At 40.9% G+C, this 19696-nt stretch overlaps 1 protein-coding gene across 6 annotated transcripts in view; it reads left to right on the top strand.

Moving 5' to 3' along the window:
* Positions 1 to 6035: 6035 nt before the first annotated feature.
* NBEAL1 (neurobeachin like 1) overlaps positions 6036 to 19696 on the top strand; it is a 148064-nt gene continuing 134403 nt past the window's right edge. For 4 of the 6 annotated variants that reach the window (XM_065560962.1, XM_065560963.1, XM_065560964.1 and 1 more), the window contains exons 1-2: positions 6107 to 6277; positions 6963 to 7548. In XM_065560962.1, the coding sequence (XP_065417034.1) occupies positions 7498 to 7548 (51 nt within the window). In that variant the 5' untranslated portion in view covers positions 6107 to 6277; positions 6963 to 7497. Of the gene's footprint in view, positions 6278 to 6962; positions 7549 to 19696 lie in introns of all 6 variants that reach the window. The other 2 variants (XM_005306210.5, XM_005306212.5) reach the window with 1 other exon arrangement.

Here is a 19696-nt window from a genome sequence, read left to right on the forward strand (position 1 = left end):
GAATTGTACCTTTGGTTAGGACACCTATAGGAATACATATCCTAAGTGGCTACATAATAACAAATCATACTGAAAATGGGGGTGCGGGAGCCTGGAAGGTGGATTGGAAAATGTAGCTTCTGTCTGTTCCAACAGGTTCTATAATTCATGGACTGAAATGAAGGACATTAATCATGATGAATGCAGTATGGTGTACATTTTTGATGTAGGCTTTAGAGTTCTCCACATGTTAGCTGACCCAGTTTTGTGCATGAGCAATTAATGTATTTCTGACATGCTGTTGTCTGAGCTAATCCTGAGAGATATCGGTTAAAAACATCCAGTAGAGCACTGAAGTCTCTTGTACCTTGAATCATCATAACAATAAAGAAAATTAAAATGAGGCAACAGAGAATTTACTGACAGAAGCACATGAACAGAGGTGAGATACTGGAAGAAATTGTGGGCCTGATTTCCAGAAATGCTGGGCAGTTGTAATGGATGTTCTTTTAAAAACAACAACACCACCACCACCACACACCAAACTTGTCTAACTTGTTCATAGTATGAATCCAGGTGATTCTTTGATAAATAACTATTGGATCATTTTCATTCTAAATTACATATATATTTTCATACACAGTCTTAACTCATAAATATTCCATCCGCTCAATTCCCAATAGTTCAGCTCTTTAGTGCAGTTACAGGCCAGGCTACTGGTTCAAATCCAGTTGGTGGTAAACCTAAAGTATTTAAAATATGATGATTTGTTTGCTCATGCAATGAAGTGTTGGTTACAGGTTAGTTCCTAAAGTAAATAGTGCACAGCTCCAAACTGTCACAAATTGATATCTTTGTTGGCAGTCTCATCAGGTAAGACACAGACCTGAATATGTAAATACGTTCTTACTACTATAGGAAGTCGGCAGAACAAGGTTGTCACACTGATAGGAAATGTGGGAACGTATATGCTGCTTCTTTTTTTTTTTTTTGCTGTATTTGTTTTGTGGATCAATACCATATTTTGTACTGGATAACTCCGCTGAAAACCTAGTACACAAAGGTATAAAAAACAATGATTAGTATAGAGAAGGTAATTTGAGCAATCCTGTGTGCCATTGTTGATGGCAACAATTTTAAAACTGTAAAAAGGAAATACTTTTTGACACAGAGCATAATTAATCTGAGAAACTCATGGCCCCAAGGTAGCATTGAGGCCAAGAACTTAATAAGATTCAAAATAAAATTAGTCATATGGAGAATTAGAACACAATAATAGTAGACATTATCTTTTTTATATACAAGGGATATAAACCCTCGTGCTTCAGGGCATAAGCCATCCACTAACTGATGGAGGTTAGGAAGAAACTTTGTTTACAGGCAAGTTATTCCATAATTTTTCCCGGGGGGGGGGAGGTTTGGGTTGAGGTTGGAGGGGGAGGATTTGCAGTTTAATCCAGAGTGTCTGGTACTGGCAACTATCAAAGACAGCTTGCTGGTAGATGGACCACTGTTCTGATCTGAGCTGGTATGGTAATTCTTTTGTATGTTCAAGTGATGCCAATATGAACACTAATGTTTACTAAAGACTGAAGCAACCCATTTAATGCAAAAAACAAAAACAAAACAAAAAAAAACAGTTCTTGAAAAGCTGCTGCAAAAGTCTCTTTGCAAATATTTTAAAAAATTTCTTTCCTTGTTATTACGAAGCTGTCAGTAGGAAAACACCAGATTTTTGTTTCTTTTGGATGTATTTGTTCTTGCTGATTATTCACAGCTTGAAAGCCTAATCCTTTGTTTGTAACATCATAATCATTTACACAGCAACCAATCATGTCACAATGGATTAGGAGTCCAGGATGGGAATTAGTACAGTTAATAAGGCATCAAAACCCTTAAAAGTTGACTCCAACAACTGACACCACTTTTGTTTGAGTGGCAAATTAAATGAATAACCAGTTTTTAAAGAAATGTGTATATATATTAGTGGGTCTTTGGCCCCTATTCTTCCCCCGTTCCCCATGCTCTATACCCTGCTGAGAGCTTATTGTTATATCATCATCAGGAATCAGGCAGCATACACTGCCCGAGGGTGCAGCTGTCTGGCAAACAACTGCTATGTAAACAATACAGTGTTGGTGTGGGAAGGAGTCCCCACCCCCACATCCAGCAGGTGCAAGAGAACAAGTCCTGAGGGGAGGAGGTGGAAGAGAGTTATACGGGCCCTACCTTTTTTCCTCTCCCTCACCATAGCGGCTGAAAGGGCTAATGGGTGTAAGTAGCAGCAGGAGGAAGTGGGAGCTCAGCACTAACAGCTGACTGAATTCCCCAGCACTGCCCAGCTGTCCTTGTATTTGATTTGGAGTACAGAAGCCCCTTCCTCAGACTGCTTGGATGGGATATGTCTTCATCCATCCTCTTCTGTCTCCTACTCAGCCAGCTGCCTTTATTTGTGGGGGCTGCTGCTTAGTTCCTAGGCTACCCAATTTTTAAAGGATGTGTGTGAGGTTGAGCAGGTGTCCCCTTCCTCACTGATACTAGTAGCAGTTCTTTCCAAACTGTTTGTGCAAGCCTCAGGCAGCTTCTGCTGCCCTCTGCTGATGAGAGAAATAGCAAATATCAGCAGGGGGCAGAGCCTATGGGGACTTCACAAATCCTAAATTCTATTTTCTTTAGAAGATTAAACTTAGTCATTTCTCTGTAACACTAATTTTAAACAAGTTTGCACAAAACCATTCTGTCAGAAGCAAAGATCTTATTTTCATGTGAATGTTTTTAAAATAAAGGAAAAGGAAAAAGAAACTTGGATATGTTAAAGAAATAGAATACATGGTTCTAAGAAAGTCTATGAAGCACCACCAACTCAATAGATTGTGCGATTAAAGACTTTGTAACATTCAGTTTAACTGTTGGCTCTATCTTATCTTGCTTGTTTTATGGTAAACAGTTAATCACTGAGATCTGCAGTGTGAATGAGTCATAAACTCAGTAATATTATAAACTTGTTTCCTTTACTTTTGACTAGAGAATTATAATTCTTGAATTTGGTAGCAGAACTGCAGACAATCTGATATATACATTTTTCCATAGGGTTTTTTTCTGATTAAATGTTTTTATTGGATTTTGAATAAATATACAATCCATAGGTAGCGGCAATATACTCTCTAAAGTCCTGACCCTCTCCTAATAAAGTCAGAGAGTTTTGCCATAGACTTCAATTAGTTCAGGATGATGCCCTAACAAAGGTTCATGAACAGCAGCTGCATGTGTTGGTTCCTACTTATTTCTGTTGCTAAACTACAATAAAAGACAGTTTAAAATAAATTAAAATATCCTCCTAATATTAACTTTCCATGTAAGCAATTGCTTTAGTTGCCACAGAGCTGTTTTGATCATAAATTGGAAGGAAGGTGTTCCACAGAGTCAGAGATGAGAGGAGAGGTGGTTACAGAAGATGTCTGTATTAAAATGTGATCCATATTAAAAAGTTTTTGAAAAACCCTGCATCATGTAGTAACAGAAATGATGTATATATGCGAAAGAACAGAAGTAAACATAGTAAAGTTGGAAACATAATGGAAGAAAATAAAGTAACATGGCATGTACTCCAGACCAAAAAATCCTAACACAAAAATAGTCTAATTTGTCCCAGTGAACTGAAATAAATTATTTCTAAGGAATGCCTTAAGTATCACAGTGTTTTTATGTGGAAAATTAATTGAATTTTTTGCTGGGTGAATTCTGCAACCTTTTGACTATGCTGTCCTTGAATTTTGTGGGGGGAGAGTAGTCAGTGCAAACAAATTGCAAGAAAGAATTAGATGTGCACTGGTAGATATTACAAATAAACTATCAGTTTTCTTATGACAGATATAAAATAAGTCTTCCCATTCATTCTGAAATGAGTGATTTGATCCCACAATGCTGTTGAATGCGGTAAGCTATCTTGCCCTTGTAATATTTGCAAACCAGTTAAGTTACTTTATAAAACATATATAAAACATATTCTTTACATTAAAAATTATAAAAATGGTTTTACTTTTATTACTTCTGCCAACAAAAATTAAAGTGTGAAAAATTAATTAAATGACAAATCTGTAATAATGAAATAAAAATCACAAAATGTAAACAAAGGAAAAGAAATACAAAAAGTAAGGTAGTCTGTGGAGTCTTACTGTAATATAATAACCTTTATTTGGCAAAGTTTTATTTTGAAGTGCAAGTATTTGATAGAAATAGCCTTTACTTAAGCAGTAAAGCTCCTATTCTGCAAACATTTATGCATCTGCTTAACTTTATGCACCTGAGCATATCCATTGTTTACTGGATTGGGACCAGACAGTTAATCAGTTAGGGAAATACCATGTAGTGACAGGATAATTAAACAAATTACCATGTACTAAAATAACAACTTGGTTATCTCTGTGTTTTAAAGGAGAGCATGTCACAGGGGCTTTTGCAGTAATATGTAACAATGTAAACAGTGGCACTATCAAATAAACTCTCTAAACAATAGTTGGATAAGAGGAAAGACTGAAAAGAAAAGTCGTATTTCCTTTCTGAAACTTGTGGTAGCTTTGCTTTAACATGATAGACACCACAAGACCGATATTTTGAGAACAGGCATGAGAAAGAACAAAAGGAAGTAAGTGAAAGTCCTATGGGCTAAAAAAGAACGATTGGAAGAACCAAAACCCATTGTAAATGGGAACTAAGCTATTTTCAAATGGCAACAGATATGACCTGCAGATGATGGGAGATTACCGGTGTTTCATACATAAAGGAAATTTTTCAAATAAGACTAAAAGTAGAAAAGGGGTAAGAATATTTAATTGATAATGGCCAATATGCCCCAAACCAATCCTTGGAGAGCCTGCTTCAGGCATGGGAACTCAAGTTTTTATTACTGTTGTAGTCCATAAACTGGAATCCTGGACCTGTATACAGTGTGAGAGCAGGATTTTTCTGGTATTGATGTATGTGATTACATTGATTATTTGGCTTCTCTGCATCTCCAATATTTTATGTTCCCATTCATGGAGAGCTCAAGGTACTGAATACTTGTTTCATGTCATAATTAAATACTTTGATTTCAAATGATGTATCAAACCCTTGCTACCATTGGTATCTTTTCCTCCATATAGCTAAGCATTGTACAGTAAAAGCTGTGTTATCAGAAATGCCGGTTTCTAGCGCTTTCTGGATATCTCCCACTACAAATCTTTATAGGGTTGCCAGGTATCTGGTTTTCATCTGGAATGCCCGCTCGAAAAGAGACCATCAGAGCCGGGTCTAGCTTTTTTGCTGCCCCAGGCAAAAAAAAAAGGCGGCCGCAGCGAGTGCGTGGAGGGTGGTCAAGGCAGCTTGCAGGGGGGTGAAGGGCGGCACCTGCCCACTCCCTCCGCCCGTGGGCAGTCCTCCGGCCTTGGGGTGCCTCTCCCGGCTGGGCAGGCAGAGCCCCCCGGGGGCTGCAGGAGGTGCTGGTTTAGCCACTCCTTTAAAGGCAGCTCGGCCGGGCAGGGCTCAGACCAGCAGGCAGCGGGGAGTGGTGCGTCCCGGGGAGCCCGGCGGCACGGTGAGCGGTGGGGATCGCTAGTTCGTGCCCCTGCAGGGCTGGTTGCTCCAAAATTGGCCAGAATGCCGCCCCTTACAGTGTGCTGCCCTAGGCATGTGCTTTCTTGTCTGGTGCCTGGAGCCGGCCCTGGAGACCATGGTGCCTCTGGTCACCCCCCTCAGGCCCTCTCACACACCTCACGCCTGCTGAGTGTTTGCTATGTGCTGGATGGGGACATTGGTTAACACTGATGCTCCCTTGTCCCTCCAGGCAGTCAGCTGAGGAGACAGGTCCTCTGCTGCCCCTGAAGGGGCCAGACTGAGACACCCATGCTAAGGGCCAGCTTGCTGGATGGATGGTTCCCTGGGACAGGCCCTTCCCTCTGGCTCCTACAGAGCCAAGGGAGCATATTCCTGCCAGAAGCCAAGATGGCGGCGTCTCCTCCCACTCCCCCCCCAGCTCGGCGGGGCGGGAGCCAGAGCCGGAGTCGGAGCCGGAGCCGGCTGCGCTGGAATGTGGGCGGGACGGTGCAGCCGGGCCCGGCCTCCTGCCTGCGCCCCGCCGAGCTGTGTCGGGCAGCTGCATTAGCGGCTGCGCGCTGAGAGGAGCCGCTCCCAGGCCGGCCGCCCCCTGCGCCCGGGGTAAGCTACCGGGGTGGGGAGGAGCCGGGCCCGGCGGAGCCTAGACGCGAGAGCCGAGGGCGGCTGACAGGGCAAAGGGCGGAGGGACCGATGGAAAGAGGAGGCGAGTGTCAGAGGGGGTCGGCCCCTCGCCCCGGAGATCACTGCCCCGGGGGCAGGGTGCGGGGAGTGGGGCTGGGGGCAGTCAGCAGCGGGGGGTCACCAGACATGGGGAGGGAGAACTGGGGGAGGCCGGGAGGGAACCTGACCGAGAGCGGCAGGCAGGAGGGGTCTGAGGGCGCGGGTGGGAATTGCCAGAGGGGGAAGAAGCAGCGATGGCTATTTGTGGCAAGGGCTCTGCCAGCTTGCCCTTTATCGGCTCTTACTCATTTGTAATCCTCTGAGGTTTGTTGTTACCTTTGCAGCTGGGGTTTGAGGGGAAACTCTTGGGCTGTGTCTACACTAGGAAGCAGCGCGAGGTTTTGGCCCTTAGACCTGGGAGCTGCAGGTTCCCTTCTTAGTTTGCGTCTTTCTCTCAGGGGGGAGCCTGGCTTTGGGCATAGGGTGGGAGGGTTTTAACTTACTGATGTTCTGCATTCTGCTTGCCTGTGTAGTCTCAGGGAATAGAATAAATAAATAAATAAATAAAGCAGGCAACAAACATTAGTTAATTTTGTAAACTTAATATAGAGATTTAATTTAACTTTTAAGATGATGGGAGGGTTATGGGAGTCTAGAAATAAGATGTACAGCATATAGGATTTGTGTTTGGTTTTTTTGGTTCATAATTTATTTCTTTTTTTCTACAGGTCAATTATCCACATTAATATTGTTTGGCTTTTTTTTTCTTCTACACCTCCAAGAGTATTGTATTCTCTGCCTTGTAGCTTTATCCTGTTTTTTTCCTGTTTAACTCAGCTGCAAAACACAAGATCATGAAGGCTGTAAACCAATTGGTTCCTTGTTAGAGATGTCACTGATAAGAGAAATAGAGATTGTCTCTACCTAGTTCCTGAGGTCTCCAGTGTTTAAATATGGATTTCTCTCTCACAACATAAGCCTGAAACGTTTATTTTTACTCTCTGAGGTTAATACTGAAGTGGCATTGATGAAGAGGAGCTACTTGACAGTTGCCTTTGACTGGTTGAATTGTGCAGCATTGTTTACCCAGGAGGTACACTGAGATCCATTTGTTTTCATCCTTGACATTGTTTCCACCTGGGTTATGGCAGAATTCTGATACAAAAGCAAAAACGTACAGGGGGAACAATTTGGAATATAAACTGAGCATGGTAGGATCTTGAACGCAAATTGTCGTAAAAGGAGAGACGGGGAGGTGAAGGAATGGCATCCAGAGAGAGGCTGTATGAACTTTGGATGCTTTATTGTAACAAGGTAACTCTTCTCTTATTTTTCCTTTTTTTTTTAGACACTTTCTTTGCACACCTTAATAACAGGAGGTATTAAGTTTGTTTTGTTGTCCCCTGGATGGTTATTTAATAGCTCTGTGTGGATTCCAAAACAATCGTATAACTCACCAAAAATTAAGATAAAATTATTTGTGACTCACCTTAATAACAGGAGGTATTAAGTTTGTTTTGTTGTCCCCTGGATGGTTATTTAATAGCTCTGTGTGGATTCCAAAACAATTGTATAACTCACCAAAAATTAAGATAAAATTATTTGTGACTTTACATTTTCTTTTCTTTTTCTGTTTAATATATACTACACAAAACCTAACCCAAACAAACCCTACATTAAAAGAACATTATTAAGGTTGCAAAGTCTCGCACTCAAAAGTTAAGGAATGCCAGAACTAAAGTTACCTGTGCAACCTTAATTTGGCACAATTCGGTATATTCAATATGATAGTCTCTATCCTATGATCACATAGTATTTTTTCCACAGGATCTGTTTAATTCTGTGTACAGGATGGATGGTTCCTACTTAATTAGCAGCTATGCAATATTTTATTTTCTTCTCATTGTTCAACATGTGGCCCCAGGCCTCATTTACTTCATACTATAAAAACCTTGATCTGAAGATAGAAAAGCCAGTGGTGCTCATCTCTACAGTATCTAAGTGCTTCACAGACATTAATGAATTTATTTTCAAAGCAGCCTTATGAAGTGAAGGGATAGTAGTGTTATCCCCATTATATTTAACATTATATAGTGCTTCATATGTTCAGAGCACAGTTCCTGTTGATTTCAGTGGCAGCTGGGAATGCACAGCATTTCTGCAAATCAGAAGTTTCCACACAGACACAGAGTAATTTTAAATGGGAAGCATCTGAAAACATTAACCATTTTAGAGACCGTGTCAATGAAGTGGGGAGGAATGGAGAGGGTGCACATGGCTGCACCACAGCCCATAGGATTGGTAGATAATCAAGCTAAATTTCAGTGGTGAAGCTCATACGAAGTTGGTCATGTCAGAGCACAGAACAAGGCTCATGGCAAAGATTTTAATGGGATGTGACCTGACTACATTTAAGGGCTTTAAAAATGGAGAGGGTCACCTTAAAAAATCCATTTGCCATGTTATAGACAACTAGGATAAAGAATGTAGGGTGGCAAAATATAGTCACAGCCATGCAGCCCAGTGCTCCGGCATTCTGTAACCAGTAGAGAAGCCTTTCCCCAATTATTTAAGTAATATAGTTCTGCCCAAGGAGGTTTCACTGTTTGTTCTGAGCTTTTCCCTTGTATAGACTCACATTTTCCCTTAATCTTTGGCCTGGTAGGTCAGTCACTGACTTGAAGGCAACATTGTCGTCTGTCAGCCAGCTATTAGGGGTATGTCTACGCACCACGATCTTGAGGTGTGACTTTAGCTCGGGTAGACATATCTGCACTAGCACGGGTAAAAATAGCAGTGTTGATGGCTACAGGCATCACAGGCTTCAATGTGGGCAGTACAAGCATGAGGGGCAGATATTGGGTACATACTTTTCCAAGAGACTGAGTGCTACCTTTGTATTATTTCAACCTAGAGGGACCCTGCATATTGAGAATCTTAAGGCCATCCTAAAATTCTGATCTGCAGGTAACAGTGACAGGTGAGACAATCAGACTGTTGACCTCTTGGGCTTGTCCTTAAACAAACAAACAAACAAAAAGTTGTGCATAACCAGTCATTTAAAAAAAAAACCCATGCTTGTGAGCACTGGATTTCTGCTTTATTTTCATAGAGTCCATCTGCATTACAATAACAGTGCTAGTATACACTGTTCTCTCTGTCTTGGTTAGCAATGTCCGTACTGTAACATGTTTTTTCTATTATTGTTATAGTGTGTGTAAAGGGAATTGTAGATCTAAAATTTTATGGGTGTTTAAGCCTTGGGCCTGGACAGAAAGGTGTGGACTGATGACTGTTTTAATAAATGGTGAGTTAGTCTAAAAAAAAAAAAAAAAAAGCTAAAACACCATTATTTAAAACAGTTATTTTTCTCTGTATTGGAGGAATCCCCAGCAAGGGAGACCTGGCAAATTTCTGGCCCTTTTCACAGTCTGCATGGGAAAAGAAGTGGATTTCTATAAGAAAATAAGTGCCTGTAGGGGTACCAGTACAACAGTTCTCTACATAATCTAGTTATCACACTTCTGCTCCCACTGTTTAGGTATAGACACTTAAATGCTGCATGCTGAGGTTCATGTGCAAACTCTTTTATATGCTGTACTTCTAGTGCTTCATTCTTATGGGGTTGTCTCCCAATTAAATGCTTTTCAGATCTCGGAGTAGTCTCTATGATAAGATAAATTAAATTAATTTCGCTATCTGCTTATGGAAAAATAGAGAACTTAAGTAGTCAGAGCTGTCAGTCTAGCAGTTTTCACAAGGACTAAATAATTCATTTAAACAACCCTCTGTGCCCAGTGCTATATCTGAATCTTTGTAGAGTGAGTCAGGTTAGATGCTGCGTTTTTGTAAACAAGCAGTTTTCATCCATTGGCGTTGTTCTTGCTCTTAGCCTTACTATTCTGGGAAATTAAAATGAACTTCACCTTGAGCTGAGGAAGTAACCCAACATGCCTTCTGCTTCTTTCATGGATATTTTCAGTGAAGGTTCCTTAGGGAAGATAATGTAGTTGTTGCCTACATTATTTGGGGGCAAATATAATATGACTTCTGTCTGTTTCTGTAAATTGATTCAGAGCAAAACTTTTCATGCCACTTTTACCTGCTCACTTTCAGAAGTCACCGTCTGCCACTGGACATTTTAAAACAATCTACTGTCTCAGCAATCTGTACCAAAAGACAATGGAATGTACTGTAACTGACCTCCATATGAAATGTCCCAATGCAAATAATTAACTCTGACTGTTAAACTTCTAAACCCTTCTCTATATAAAATGATGATAAATTTTTGTGTAAAGTCTTATACATATATGTCTGTATAAAATATAGTGAGTTTATAAACAGAATAAATGGATTTGTGATCAGACCAGCCTTTTGCATTGTAAGGCCAGGTTGAACCACATAATTGAAACTGATTCATTCAGACAAATGATGTTATAGTTCCGTTTCTAAAAGAAACTTGGCTCTTGCAAAATTATATTGTTTAGTTGTGGTGAAAGGTATGCAATTTAACCAGAATATAACCTTTTTTGACATTCAACTTTAAATCTTATGAAACACACTCCTTCCCACCTCACACCCCCCCCCCCCCCCGATGGCATCCTCACTTAAACTTGCACAGGTCTTCCTTTTTGTATAATTGCTGATTTAACAACGTGATTTATGTTGCAAAATACTACATAAAAGAGCAATAATTCTATGTCAAATAAACAAGCCTTCTATATACAGTTTGAATGTGTATAAAGTGACAAAAACAAAATATTGGATTACTTGAAATAGTTGTATATAAGACTAGACTTTCTTGCCTCTACCTGTATTCTTGGAGGATTTTGATTTATTTAAAGCAACAGAAGTATAAATGAACTGTTTTTAAAAAAATCAGCTTTCTCCCAGTTAATTTAATTAGAGGCGATATATCAAAGACTTTAAGGCCAGAAGGGACCATCATGATTATCTAGTTCAGGGGTCGGCAACCTTTCAGAAGTGGTGTGCCGAGTCTTCACTTATTCACTTTAATTTAAGGTTTCGCGTGCCGGTAATACATTTTAACGTTTTTTAGAAGGTCTCTCTCTATAAGTCTATATTATATAACTAAACTATTGTTGTATGTAAAGTAAACAAGGTTTTCAAAATGTTTAAGAAGCTTAATTTAAAATTAAATTAAAATACTGATCTTACGCCGCCGGCCCACTCAGCCCGCTGCCGGCCTGGGGTTCCATTCACCTAGTTCAGCAGCGGGTTGAGCGGGGCTTGCGGGACCCCGGCTGGCAAAGGGCCGGCAGCTGGGACCCCAGACCGGGGGTGCAGGTGGGAATGTGGGGGTGGTGGTGCAGGAGCTCCCGTTTGGTGTGGGGGGTGAAGGAGTCAGAACGGGGCTGGAGGGGTGTGAGGGGGTGCAGGGGTCAGGGCAGAGGGCTGTGTGTGTGTGGGGGGGTGCAGGGGTCAGGGCAAAGGGCTGGGTGTGTGGAGGGGGTTCAGGGCAGGGACCCCAGACCAGGGGTGCAGGTGGGAATGGGGGGGGTGCAGGAACTTCCGTTTGGTGCTCGGGATGGGGATGTGGGGGATGCAAGAGTCAGGGCATGAGGTGTGGGGGGGCTGGGTATGTGTGAGGGGGTGCAGGGGTCAGGGCAGAGGGCTGGAGGTGTGTGAGCGGGTGCAGGGGTCAGGGCTGAGGGCCGTGTGTGTGTGTGTGGGGGGGTTCATAGGTTAGGGCAGAAGGCTGGGTGTGTGTGAGGGGGTGCAGGGGTCAGGGCAGAGGGCTGGAGGGGTGGGGGTGGTTCATGGGTTAGGGCAGAAGGCTGGGTGTGTGTGTGGGGGGGGTTCATGGGTTAGGGCAGAAGGCTGGGTGTGTGTGTGTGGGGGGTTCATGGGTTAGGGCAGAAAGCTGGGTTTGTGTGTGTGTGGGGGGGTTCATGGGTTAGGGCAGAAGGCTGGTTGTGTGTGTGTGGGGGGGTTCATGGGTTAGGGCAGAAGGCTGGGTGTGTGTGTGTGTGGGGGGTTCATGGGTTAGGGCAGAGGGCTGGGGTGGATATGCCCCGTCCCCAACTCTTCTCTGCCTCCTCCCTGGAGCAGTGAGCACGCTGCGGCTGGCCTTGGCTCTGCTCCGCTCCCCCTCCCCCGGGCGATCAGCTGATCGGCGGGAGGGAGGGGGAGGGGCAGGAAAGCACTACGCTGGGGGAAGAAGCAGGGAAGGGGGAGCTTGGCTGCAGGCATGACCAAGCTTCTGCCTCCTGCCCCCGCAGGAGAAATCGTTGGGCGGGGGGGCTGAGTGGGGCCAGGACCCCGTCAGGCAGCAGCGTGCCATCAAAAATCGGCTCACGTGCTGTCGGTTGCTGACCCCTGATCTAGTTTGACTTCCTGCACATCACAGGCCACAGAACCTCACCCGACTCCTCTAATATGCCTATAACCTCTGGCTGAATTACTGAAGTCATTAAATCTTGATTTAAAGACTTCAAGCTACAGAGAATCCACCATTTACTCTAGTTCAAACAGCAAGTGATCTGTGACCTGTGCCGCAGAGAGAGAGAAAATCCACCAAGGTCTCTGCCAATCTTACCTGGGGAAAATTCCTTCCCAACCTCAAATATGCTGATGAGGTAACCCTGAGCATGTGGCCAAGACCCACCAGCTGGACACCTGGGAAAGAATTCTCTGTAGTAATTGAGTCCTCCCCAACTTGTGTTTATCTCCAACCGTTGGAGATATTTGCTAATAACAGTCACAGATGGGCCATATGCCATTGTAAGCAATCTCATCATAACATCCCTTCCATAAATTTATCAAGCTCAGTCTTATAACCTTTTAGATTTTTTGCTCTCACTGCTCCTCTTGGAGGCTATTCCAGAAGTTCACTTCGCTGATGACACCTTCATCTAATTTCAAGCCAAAAGTTGTTTGATTGTCAGTTTATATCAGTTTATTCTTGTGCCAACAGTGGCCCTTAACTTAAACAATTCCTCTCCCTCCTGGTGTTTATCCCTCTCATGTATTTAAAGACAAAAATCATATCTCCCCATAGCCTTCATTTGGTTGAGACTGAAGAAGCTTGGCTTCTCTTGTAAGGTAGGTTCTCTGTTCCTCTGATCATGCTAGTAGTCTTTCTCTGCACCTGTTCCAATTTGAATGTATCTTTCTTAAACATCAGTGACCAGAATTGCACACACTATTCCAAATGAGGTCTCAACAGTGCCTTGTACAATGATAACATCTATCTCTACTGGATGGGCTCTGTGTCAGGCTGAGAGAGAGCTTTGGGAACACTCTTTCTTTTAAAGTTATCTGTGGCCATGAGTGGGTGAAACCTACATTGTTCTTCTCCTAGCTACAGTGTTACTAATGAAACATTAAACCAAAAATTAGTACTCCACAGACATTTAGAGAAGTCGTTCTTTGAATTCTAGAAACATATGACAAAGTGTCACCGTTCACTTCTTAAAGAGATTTGTTTCTAATCATTCATGTACCTGTTATTTGAATAAATATAAAATGATTGTATTGTAATGAGCAGGCTAATATGTGTTTTGTGTCTCTGCCCTCTACTATATAGAATCTGAACCATTTAATTATGTCATAGTAGTCCCAATATTAGAACTAAGTTAGTGGGAATTTTTTTTTGGTTAGGTGGCAGGGGCCTTTGCTTTTGAAAAGAAGGATCTGAAGTCTGGCCCCATTTTTAATATCAAATTCCAAGTGCCCTTACTGTGCAGTATAATGACAACACTGTGAAGTTCCTAGATGGCCACAGATTTGGTATGGCCTTATTAATTGATAAATATTGTTCTTTACAAGTTAATAAGGAACATCCAACTCAAAGTACAAAAAAGTTAAACCATTCAAAATTATTTAGAATCAAATATTACAGAAACTAAAAGAATAATCATTGAATCTTAAAAGGCATCACATACCATGAAACTGGGGTCAAGTGTGCAAAAGCTCAAGAATATCAGAGCAACTCGGATATAAATGGATAAAAATTTGGTTAATGTATGATGAAACTCTTGTACTGTAACATATGAAACTTGGTCCTCCACATAAAACCTCACTGGTGCAGTTGCTTAGAGGAGTAATACAAGACTGATTCAAATAACAAGAATGACAAATTAAATAGCTCAATTAATTTTGTATGGAACAAAAAAAAAATGGTATTGGAAGGAATGGTAGCCAACAGTCCATTAATTTAGTGTTGCTTTATGGGTGAACTAAAATGTTGTCAGTAGGCATTGTTAAAATAGTTATGAATTTCAGAAAGACTGACAGCCACTTTTTGGTAGCAAGCTGTTCCTGACACAAGAAACAGGACACAAGGGGAAGATGTTATCCCTTTGTAAAAACAAAACAAACACCTACTAATGACAAAGATGAAAAGCTGCTTAAAAGATCCAACCAATAAAACTTTTTAGTCAACCTTTAAAAAAAAAATACAGTAGCAAACATCCAAAAGTGTGGGGAAGGAAATCTAAACCTGATTTCCATCCTCATACAAACAGTATTCAATTTTAGCTTCTCAATATGGGTTGAGACCTCATATTGCAGTATAACTAAGAACATATAATAATGTATTATTCCCACCCTCTGTCTAAAAGAGAGATTTTCAAAAACTCCTGTGTGATTTATGAGTCTAAATTCTATTGATCTTACGCACTTTTGAAAACTTTACACAAAGAACAATTGAAGAGAGATGAACAAAGTCACTGCAGTGTAGACTCCTGACAAATAAGTATGAGCAGGTGATAAATAAACATCACATAGTTAACATTATTCTTCTTGTACAGCTATAAGAGCTAATAAAATTAAGGTAGGTAATAAACCATTAATTGGCTACAAAAAGGTAAATAATATAATTTCAGGTCGCTAACCACCCTTAAAGCCAGACTATTAAATTATAAGGTTGAAAAAAAGAACAACATGTTTTTGGGGACATGTTCAAAGAGTTTGGACAGAAACAAACAATGGATGAGGTTGATTAAATTATCAGTGCAATGAGACTCCAGTGGAGTTTTATTTTAAAATAATGTTCACAAGAAAATGCTTAAGAGCATGTGGAAGTATCCCATAAAACATTTTAAAACTAACAATGGTAGCAATCGGAAATGAAAGACAGAAGTTACTGGGGGGGGGGGGGGATTGAAAAGGGAGTGGGCAGATAGACACACACCTTGGCAATAAGGTCAGAAATATCTATAGAATTCAAAGAGAAGATTAAGGATTCATAGTTTGACTCTCCTTTAGAATTATTACAAGATAGGACACATGATATTTGTCATCCCCATAGGAAAAAGCTATTCATTCGAGTGAAAGTTGGTGGAAAGAATATAGGATGAGACTAGGAATAAAAAGAATTATTTTGTCCAAAAGCATCAATCAGAGATTAAAGAGAGATCCTGGCTTCTTTGAAAGAGTAACTGAAAGTTTATGTGGACAAGAATACAAGCTTAGCCTAAATTTTTCCAGTGACCACAACTCCAAAAATAGTTATGTTTTATAGTAGAACTCTTAACACATGTGGTTTCTGTAGGTGCAGACTCATGGGCGGTGTTGGTAGCACCACCTATAGTTAAGCTTGCCCAGTGCTTTCAATTATAAGTCCCAGCTTTCAGTTGATTATAACTTTGCCAAACATTAACTGTTTGGGCTGAAACTTTCCAGTTAGGTGCCTGCCTCAGGCTGAACTTTGTTGGAAAGTTTCAGCTAAAATGATTCAGTAACTTTGAAGAACAAACTTGGGAAAAAGTATATTTTTGCCCATGTTAAAAATTCTTACAGCCTTTTTCACTGAGAAGTTCTAGGGTCTGCATGTTCAGGAACAAGGGCTTGAAGTTTGACAGGAGGCTCAACCTAGCGCCAGAAATATGCCTCTGGCTGTCCCTGTGAAATTTCACCCAAATGCGTCCAAGTTACAGGTCTCTGAAGAATTGCAGATCACTTAATAGCACATACACAATTGATTGCATATTATTTTTTCCCCACAGGACCCCTGCTTCCATCAATGTACAGGATGGACAGTGCTCCGGGAGTGAATGGGGTTGTGTTATGATTGAAGCCAGTGTCTGTAGGACTTCTGCCTCATTTGTTACATGTGATCATGTAGTTAGAGACTATCATAAGTCACAGAAGAGGGCAAATTCTGGCATTTCCTAACTTTTGAGTCTTAGTCTTTGCAGCCTTAATGTAAGCTAGTATAATATATAAGAAATAATTTGCAATATAACATAAGCCAAGAACTGGTGATATCAAGCAGTGAGAAAAAACCATTAAGTCCATGTTTATACAAATAATAATCAACACTCAGTAAAATCCAAATCTGATGGGTAATAATCAAAGTAGGTGTCACTTTGAAATAAAATGTGTTAAAAGAGATAATGTTCCATTATATAATGCCTTTTATCAGAGGCATTCAAATTTCTTTTCAAGCATTTGTGAATTTAATCTCCTCACGCTTGCAAGATAAATATTATCTTCATTTTGCAATTGTGGAACCTGAAGCACAGAAAGGTTGAGTGATGGGATCCCACAAGAAGCCTGTGGTAAAACAAAAATTAGAACTGAGGTCTTCTGGTTCTAATTGCTTCAGCATCCTTTCTTCCAAATAAGTTCATGAGGTTACCAGGGAAATTTGAGAAGTTGTCTTAAAAACAAGAAGAAAAGTCCTTTTAGTAATAAGGTGCAGACGGTTGTCAGATAAGTGTGTTCTTTAATGACTTATTGCCTCAAAATAAGATCCACTGTTAGTTTTAAAATAAATAGGACTCTAATGAACAGTCCAGGTGGTAGTAGCAGATATATCCCTAAGACACTCCTCAAATTCTAACAGGAATTATTTCAGTGTGTGGTAAACTGCTATCCTTATGGGAAGAGATGAGAACTATTGTGGTGTTTAAGCAAAGTTAGAGCTGGAGAAAGTATGAGGTTCTAAGGTTCCAAATTCAAGCCCAGCACCAATTGTAGACCTCACTTTACCTCTACCAACAGTTAGAGAGAATGGGGAAAAATAATACATTAGTATTAGTATCACAGAAATGAAAGTCTTCAGGTAACAAATCTTCAGGCAATACAAACAGAGTGAAATTACACTATTGTGGCCATTGTAGTGATAGCCATGTTGGTCCCTAGATATTAGAGAGAGCGCTCGAAAGCTTGTCTCTTTCGGCAGCAGCAGTTGGTCCAATAAAAGATACTACCTCACCGACCTTGTCTCTCTAATATCAGTTGAAATTTCTAGGGTTCTTGAACCTCCTTGGAATATATCTGAGGCCTTGTTAGCTGATAGTAGACATGCAGGAAGTAACTTTTTTAAGCAAGTTACTTAGGCAGATATAACTGCTTATCTGTAGAGATTAGTATGACGTACAGTGGCATTATCAGGCACATTGTTCTGCCTTAAGAATGTTTTTAACTGAGGGAAAATTTCCAAAAGTGCTTTAGTCTAGTTTCATTGAAACCACTGAAAATTTTACTTTCTATTTGCAATGTGTAAAACTATTGATATATTATAATTGTCTTTTTGTTATCAATTACTTAAACCATTTTCTAGAAATTAATTTACAAAATCAGCTAGGTCCTGTCATATGGCTCATAGGTACACATTTTTCTGCTGATGGGAATAACACTGGGAAAGTCAGGTAAGGCATGACAATTGCCAGTCTTCTACAGAAATATAGTGAGGGCAGATTTGTGATTAATCAGAGCATGAAGTAAACACTCAAAATAAAAATGAGAACTTAAGAAGTTTATCACTTGGCTATAAAATATACTTCAGGATGAAACTTGGCTCATATTTGTTTATTATGTTTGGGCAAAACTAAGTGCCTACTTTAAAAAAAAATAAAATCTAACGGCACTTAGGGCTGAGTCCTGCTCCCATTTAAACCAGTGCCAAAACTCCCATTGATTTCAGTGGGAGCAGGGTTTTTACCATACACCTTATTTTGAGCTAGTGATCGGAATTTCCATTAACCCCAAGGTCATTGCCCTGTGACTTTGGATTGCCACTCAAGATATATTTTTTCTAGAACTCTTGGAAATTGCTTGGGATGTTCCCTGGTCCTTAATTGTTACATGTATCTTTCGTCTTTTACTAGTTCTGCTCTGTTGGTTCAGTTCTATTGACAGCTAAGTGAAAATTACTAGATTCAATATATCACTGGATTGTAAATCATGTATTTTTTGCCCCTTCCTGTTTCATAATTTGAGCAGTTGACTCTGGCTAAGCAGAATGCTATATCTGCGCTGAACAGAGCACTTCTCTGGTAGTGCAGGCTGGAACAGAGAGTTGATGTGGATCATTGGTATTTTACAAGAATAATACCACCGTGCTCTTATATAGTGCTTTTCATCCGTGGATCTCAAAGTGCTTTACAAATGAGGCAAGCATCATTATCCCTATTTTACAGATGAGGAACCTAAGGTACAGGGAGGTGAAATGACTTGTCCAGTGTCATCCAGCAGGCAAGTGGCTGAGCTGAAAATAGAACCTGGGTCTTTTGGATCCCAGTCCACTGCTCTTTCCACTAGGCCACCATAATGTGGCATTATTCAGATCTGTGTTTATTATCTGGTTTGGGTCTCTTAGGTGATTTCACAGCCATGTACCAACTCCAAAGGTGCAAAGTTGGGGTCTCATCACCAATAAATAAATAGATTTTAAAAAGAGGAGAATTCTTATTTTTACTCGAACAAGATTCTGCTTGATTTTTAAACTGGTCTTAGAGTAAGATTGGCTTGATAAAGAAGATAGTGAGTGAGTGTTTTGGTACTGCTGCACTTCTACCTGTTACTTTCTCCAAACTTCTCCATTAAACACTCATGCCTTTGGAACCTCAGAAATCAGAAAAGTAATTGTGTGTGAGTATCGGCTCTTTAGTGATTATCCAATTGCCTGTCAAAGGTGAGACTAAAAGATAAGTTTTCCTGATTAGCATGTGGAAAAGAGAAGAAATAATACTGAGTTCATTTCTAATATTTTTAAGTGGTACTCTTTGGGTATGTCTACACTACGAAATTAGGTCGATTTAATAGAAGTCGATTTTTTTAGAAATCGATTTGATACAGTCGATTGTGTGTGTCCCCACCAAGTGCATTAAGTCAGCGGTGTGTGTCCACAGTACCGAGACTAGCGTTGACTTTCGGAGCGTTGCACTGTGGTAGCTATCCCACAGTTCCCGCAGTCTCCGCCGACCATTGGAATTCTGGGTGGAGCTCCCAATGCCTGATGGGGCAAAAACATTGTCACCGGTGGTTCTGGGTACATGTCATCAGGCCCCCTCCCTTCCTCCCTCCCTCCATGAAAGCAACGGCAAAAAATAGTTTCTCGCCTTTTTTTCTGGGTTACCCGTGCAGACGACATACCACGGCAAGCATGGAGCCCGCTCAGCTCACTGTCACCGTATGTCTCGTGGGTGCTGCTGGCAAACACGGTACTGCAGTGCTACACAGCAGCATTCCATTGCCTTTCCTTGCAGAC

This window comes from Chrysemys picta, chromosome 11 (genome assembly GCF_011386835.1).
Source record: "Chrysemys picta bellii isolate R12L10 chromosome 11, ASM1138683v2, whole genome shotgun sequence".
Lineage (NCBI taxonomy): Eukaryota > Metazoa > Chordata > Testudines > Emydidae > Chrysemys > Chrysemys picta.